The 6,878-nt window shown below is 49.1% G+C and overlaps 1 protein-coding gene across 1 annotated transcript; it reads right to left on the bottom strand.

The window, feature by feature from the left end:
* Positions 1–1,227: 1,227 nt before the first annotated feature.
* EMH_0074240 (uncharacterized protein) lies at positions 1,228–2,409 on the bottom strand (the record flags this gene model as incomplete). The annotated part of the gene is made up of 3 exons (XM_013502634.1): positions 1,228–1,335; positions 1,586–1,641; positions 1,857–2,409. 3 exons carry the CDS (start codon positions 2,407–2,409, stop codon positions 1,228–1,230), a joined length of 717 nt encoding a protein of 238 aa, XP_013358088.1.
* Positions 2,410–6,878: the final 4,469 nt, after the last annotated feature.

Genomic DNA, 6,878 nt, shown 5'->3' with positions numbered 1-6,878 from the left:
CCAAGCTTGCTTTGACGTGCGATGGCTTGTTCAAGGACTTCCAGCCAAGTTCGTGATTAGTGCCTAGCTGCCTTTTATATAGGCTTGCCTTGGATAACAATAAAAAGCCAATATCCGCCTATCTCGAAAGCTCTGAGTCTGTAGGGAAAATTCTTGACAATGCAGGAAACATCGTAGGCTAGCGGCCGCTCCAGAACACATGTAACAAATCCGTAGTCCCCCATGGCTTCAAGATCCCCATTACTTCATCTATTTCTTCACCCCAAGGGGTAGTGGTTCACTGTACATTTTCACTGTCCCGATGGTGGGAAAAATTGCCCCTATCGACCGTCGCTGGAAAAAAATGGGAATACAAATTAGGAGGAAACCGCACAGCCATCACTTACGTCCACAAACATGTGGCACTAAACATCCTCTGGGAGGAAAATGCGCAAATGGGGCAATTAAGCAGGAAAAAATAAAGGCAACGCATGCATTCACCATAAGATTAGNGGAAAATGCGCAAATGGGGCAATTAAGCAGGAAAAAATAAAGGCAACGCATGCATTCACCATAAGATTAGTCGTCACAGTAACGAAGCTACTGCGCAGTTCTATTTGATTTATGATCAAATCTGCGCCGGGAGCTGTGTCAGTCTACACTATCCTGGAAAACGAAACAGAAGAAAATGCTAAACACGCCTTTTCTTATCAGCTCTCCACTCGTCGTCCTGATGCTTGAAGAATCTCCAGCTGCCCCTCTGAAACCTGCGCAACAAGCCACTGCATAGGATATCCTGCTTTAAAGGAACCAGTACCGTCGCCGAGGGGCGAAGGCCATTCCGGAAATCCTCCAGAGCGTTTTTAATCCTTTCCGCCAAGGAGAGAATGTCTCTAGTTGCTCTGCGCGGATTCGGGTGAGAACTTAGGACATAGTTAACTGGAAGCTGGGCCATAATCCTCGTCCACCAAATACTGGGCTGCGCCGACTCCCCCAATGTCATGCTAGCAGCATATAGGGAATCTGCAAGCAGTAGATAAAGCGCCAGCCTCTCGACCGCAAATACAGGCCGCACAACGATGAGAGTACTCTCTACTTTATGCATCGCAAACCCAACGAGTTCCTCTAAACAAGTCATGAGCACATTTGCGCCAGTTGCGTCGACCACGTCCATTTTGAGCCACGAGCTGATTTGTATGAGTGATCGAAGCGGAGAAAGGAGATTCCTGGAAGCTGCTTCCGCAAATTTCATGTTGAAGGTCCTTGGAACCACCCCTGGAAGCAAATGAGGGGTTCTGTAGAAAGGATGCTCACAAATGGCTGGTTCACGTGCAGACGCAGGTCCCGGTGAGAGACCTTCACAAAGAGGAAAACAAACTTTTGGTCTTGCCTTGCCCATATATGAATAATCCACCTGCACAAAGGAAAGCTGAGCGGAGAATAAAATGGTTCAAAATGAAGCGGCTAGAAACGTGAGGGGACCGTTGAGTAGCATCCGTCTAGGAAGCAACCACGAATCAAACTCCGAAGCCATCCCACTACGGTTACTACCTATGTTGCTTCGTTAAATTCAGATGACAGCAAAAAGAAGCAAAACGACCCCTACCTGCAGGCCTGACTCTACCGGTTCACGCAAGTGACTGGGCGGGCCTCGCGTGGTTCCTGCGGATAGACATACATGCACTTNGACTCTACCGGTTCACGCAAGTGACTGGGCGGGCCTCGCGTGGTTCCTGCGGATAGACATACATGCACTTTCCTGGAGTTAGTCTTTGACGGTGCGGTGTGTTGCAACGTGGCCATCTACCTCTGTCCCTCCAGCACGCGCTGGAAACACTATTTGAGAACAAACTGATCTGGGTTACTGCAACTCCCACCTGAAATTCTCGTCTGCTCCGCTTCAACTGAGGGGCTCACAAACGAAGCACTTTGAGTCCAATGATCCAGAATGCGAGCATCTTGTGAAGTCCACACGCTTGAAGGCGATGGTGATTGCCCTGTGGCGGTCCAGGCTATTTGCTGTGAGAATTGTTGCACTGTCCCTAAGTTAACCGCGCCAGAGGACGCTGGAGGCGGAACTACAAGAGTTGTTGCAAGAATCGTGCTATCCGCGCCTCTGCTTGTCCCTGCTTCCGGAGAGTCCTGGAAGTGCCCCGTTCCTTCTTCTTTCCCACCTTCGAACAGTAGGCTTGCAGGCACTTCCAAGGCGGGATCCACTAGCCACGAATCTACCTGCACGCTACTTCCTTCAGCAAGTATTTCCTCAATCAAATCATCCAATGGTGTGCTGAGACTGTCCTCCATAGCGGCGCCTTCTGCATCCAAAGAAAATCCTCCTTCCTCCTGAAACTTCGAGAGGTCCTGTAGCTCTTCTTCACTTGCAGTTTCCCATATCCTTTTAACACCATGACCTGCTGGGCGTGGTTCCATTCCACTTGGCGCTGCAAGCGTACTTGACGGCACGCTCGACTGAGGGCTAAACTTTTCTCCGCGGATGCCCTTTAACCACTCGCAAGTCAGTGAGCTATATATTCGTGTCCCGTCCCCACCTGCTCGTTGCTGTTCNTGCCCTTTAACCACTCGCAAGTCAGTGAGCTATATATTCGTGTCCCGTCCCCACCTGCTCGTTGCTGTTCATCAGCCAGCCGGCGCCATTGATGCCAACAAGCCGTGCGGTCATGGCGGGTATGGGTGCACTGAGAAGTGACGAAAACAACAGCAACAGCAGAAACGAAGGCTATCGTCCCGTAAATAGAGGAGTTGCGGAAGAGTCCAAGAAGATGGAAATCCCCGACAAGTCCATTCAACATTTTTCGTCGTCCCTTTCCTCTCCGTTGCCCGTTTGGAACTGTATACACGTCTTCCAAACGCTCCTCACTTTGCTGCGTCGAATATGAGGGAAGCGACAACATTGGGCAAAGCAATGGCGTCCAGAAAAATTCACGCTTCACAGCAATGTCGGGCGTCAGCACAGCGGCAAATGCCAGTGTTCTTTTCGGTTTTTTCCGTCGGAGAAGGACCAATTTGAGCTGTACCCACTAGTTGGCTATACACGTGGTAATTGTTGGACAGAAAAAACCTGTGGATCACATAGGAACATGCAGAGCTGCAGGGGTCCTGGTACGCGCACTGTGTGGCAGTGAACTNAACCTGTGGATCACATAGGAACATGCAGAGCTGCAGGGGTCCTGGTACGCGCACTGTGTGGCAGTGAACTTTCCCATAGACTACTAACTGAAGATACATTTATCGTACATTCAGAAGGAGCTATCCTTAGGCTGTTCCCGTAACACATTTCATTCTGGAGTTTCAGCCGCTTGTTGAATGACTCTTGACACTACCATTAGCCTGCTTGCCGACGCGCGCCTGCATCGAGCAGCGAGACGTCCGTCTGTCTTGTACAACGTGACAGCAATGAATTTACCGGCACGCCCCCTCATCAAAAGCAACCTCAGTAGAGAAAACAGCCAGTGCACAAGCAGGAAAATGTTGGGGTAACTTTTATGTGCATGCAATGCAGTCTATCAGACCGCATGCGGCATGCGGCCAGTGGTTAAATCGAGCTCGAATAGCGGGCGACTAGCGTCGGCAGCAATATGTGTACAGTAAATGCTTCTTTCTACGTATACCATGGATATCTGCTGACCATTTAAAGGAACGTAGAATTTCCTCGGCTTTGCGCATAGGTGGCGCTCTCTCTTCCGTAACTGAGAGCGAGACGGTCGACTGAACTCCCAAGACTCGAGGTAAGACGGTGCGCCTCGAGGTAAACTACGCATGTCCTTGCCTTGCTCCTCTTCACAGCTTGCTTGAATTTAATATTATCCAGGACATCCTAGGGGGGGTGACTTGACAATTCACTGTCAACTCTACTTCATCCACTCCACTGGCCGCGTCCAAGCGCAGCAGTAGAGAGCAAAGCGGATGAGCCGTTACCATGAGCAGTCACTCACGTGTATGTGGAAAATTTAGTCTTCTGGTTGGACTGGTGCACCCAGATCCACCGTCTGTCTCATATACAAAATTTCGTCTCCATGTCCTGGTTTATAGTCAGCGGTAGGACGGTCCCTTTCGCTGCCCGTTGACCTATGAGCCGTTACCATGGGCAGTCACTCACGTGTATGTGGAAAATTTACAGTCTGCTGACTGAACTGGTGCACCCGTTTTCTGTTCATCTCCTTCTGCAACTGAGCAGCGGTGCCCGGATACCGGCCGACTCCTCTCATCTGCTGGATTTGATTCCCAATGCATTGATACACGACCACATTCGTGAGCTTGCACTTCTGATATTTTCGCTCTAGAAGTGCCGCAACACGCGTGGCAGCCTAGAGAAGCAGGGGGGTTGTCGACGGTTGCGAAGTGATCTTCATATCAAAAAGGCTCAGTGCTTTTATTTCCTCCGACACAATAGACGCTTTGCGGATAAAGTGGGCTATCCCCACTCCTATATGCCTGCGCAAACGACGATTTTGCAACATCCTTTGGTATGCTTAATTCGCACCATATCGTGTTTCTGCACTAAGCAGACTTTTGAGGACGCTAGCTTGAACCTTGAAGAACTGCTCTTTGCACGGTGCTGCACGCTCCAGCAAGATCATAGCAACTCGAAAGTTTCCCTAGTTCGTCATTCTGCATTCAACGAGACAAGCAGTGGCTGTGAGGCAGCCAATGCGCTTGCAACTGCGCTGCGAAGCTGAGACCTCACACAGGTGTACTTCTGATGCCTTTAGAGATTACGCCACACGTTTCTTATTAATTAAACGTGTGTGCGCACCTGGGATCGTGCATCCTGAAGAAGCTGAAGTTTCCACACTAGTATGTGGACATTTCAGCTTCGACTGATGCCACACTACAAATATGCTTAATTCTTGTTTTCATTAGACGAGTACGCGAAACANTTCAGCTTCGACTGATGCCACACTACAAATATGCTTAATTCTTGTTTTCATTAGACGAGTACGCGAAACATGAGTGGTCCGTCCTCTTCAGACAACATTGCCTAGGCGCCTTCACTGAATTTTCCAGAGGACTCCACTCTAGTTTGCGAGGGAGCCAAGAAATATGCTAAGCCTCCAGGAATGTCAGTGTTAATTTCAACATTTTCAACCTGGGGATCATGCCTTTACATCAGATAGTGTGGTGGCGCTCACGAATAGGAAGGAACTTCTGAACATCACGCAGCTCCTCATACGATTCATGGCGCCTACAGAATTAGCAAAAAAAAGATATCAGCAGAAAAAAAGCAACGTGTGCGAAACGCCTGATGAGGCTGGCATTTACATGCCAAGTTGTGAAACAGAGCTTCACGAGGATCAACTCTGCAGAATATGTTACGCAGAAGCATTGGGAAACCTAGGGACTGTACCGATGCCTCAGCGGACAACGGCGGATTGCACGCTTCATAAATTCACCCACCGAGCAAACCAGCGTTGGAGAGAAGAAAGAGCCACCTTATGGCATTAAGAAGGCCAACACATACGTATAAATCATATGCCCGACTGGATCTCTTTACGCAGCAGTCAAACCTTACCGAAAGACAACGACCGTTCTGTTCGACTCAGTCTTTGAACCATGTTTTCTTTGACGAGGTAAAAGCATGGAGCAAGTGCANCGACCGTTCTGTTCGACTCAGTCTTTGAACCATGTTTTCTTTGACGAGGTAAAAGCATGGAGCAAGTGCAACAAATTCCTTCTGTTCCACAGAACAGATGTCAGCTTGGTTGTGCTTGCATGTGTGTGCAAGCCTGCGTAGCACTGCTGGTGGCAGCCCTGGGAAGAGCGCTTGGTTGCCCAAACAAACGAAGTACAAACAAACGGTGTAGCCTCAATGCATTACGTGCTTCTGATCTACTTGGCTGTTGAACTTATACAAAATCGCATCTCTGTACTTGCGAGGATGTTGCAGATAATGGATTTTGCTGGTATAGATGACACGTTTGCAGTTCGTGTGGCGGATGGCGATCATTCCAACCGTAGGATTTCTCTGCTCGCGACTGAAACGTGGCCTCATTTTTTTGCCATTCGATGCACCGTCTCACCACCGTTAAATCTGCTTCTAAAGCGGCTTGGGAGCGCTGGTATCTGCACTACTTTCGGGCAGGATCAGTTCAATCTACTTAATATCTCGGCGACGATTCACCATTCACTACACTAATTCCCTCTGTCGCCGCTAGTGTCTCATTCTNACTTAATATCTCGGCGACGATTCACCATTCACTACACTAATTCCCTCTGTCGCCGCTAGTGTCTCATTCTCCTGTCACAATACAGGCCAAACATACGTATCCTAGATTCCTCTAACCCTCCTCAAAGTTTTCTAAGTGCCACGCTGGAGGATAGGAGGACTAGAAATCACAACACGTTGTGTGGCCAGCTTCATGGCGCGTGCCTCCACGTCTAACTTCAATGCTAAGAACAGGAAGATAATCCGCTTCCTGATACTCCCCAAAAGCTGTACGGCAGATAAATAGATGAACATCGGACTTCTCTTGATATGGTCACCCAATGCCCATGCAACTCTCCAAAACATCAGTGGTTGACAGGGCCGGCAGGAAGGCGGTGGGGCCTTGGGGGTCAGAGACAGGCAGAAGCGCGCGAAACGAATACTCTTGAGAGGTATGCGTCGGGCTGTAGGAAGAACTGGCGAGAACACTGTGTCCACATACAGTTAAGGAAAGTATAGTAAATCGCAAACGAACTGCCTACAACGTGCACCATCAGCAACCACTGATCGCATCCTTTAAGGTACGTTTATGCGTAGCAAACGCGCATTTCAATACTGCCCCGCACACTGCAACCGTTCTCCCCTAGTTAAAATACTGTGCTTCCTGCATAACATGCGCAGTATCCGTTACCTGACCACGCTCACGTGTAGAAAACTTCATGGGGCTGCAATGTAT

This window comes from Eimeria mitis, genomic scaffold, assembly GCF_000499745.2.
Source record: "Eimeria mitis Houghton genomic scaffold, Emh_scaff98, whole genome shotgun sequence".
Taxonomy (NCBI): domain Eukaryota; phylum Apicomplexa; class Conoidasida; order Eucoccidiorida; family Eimeriidae; genus Eimeria; species Eimeria mitis.
The sequence above is the reverse complement of the archived record's forward strand: the minus strand, read 5'-3'. Positions and strand labels throughout refer to the sequence as shown.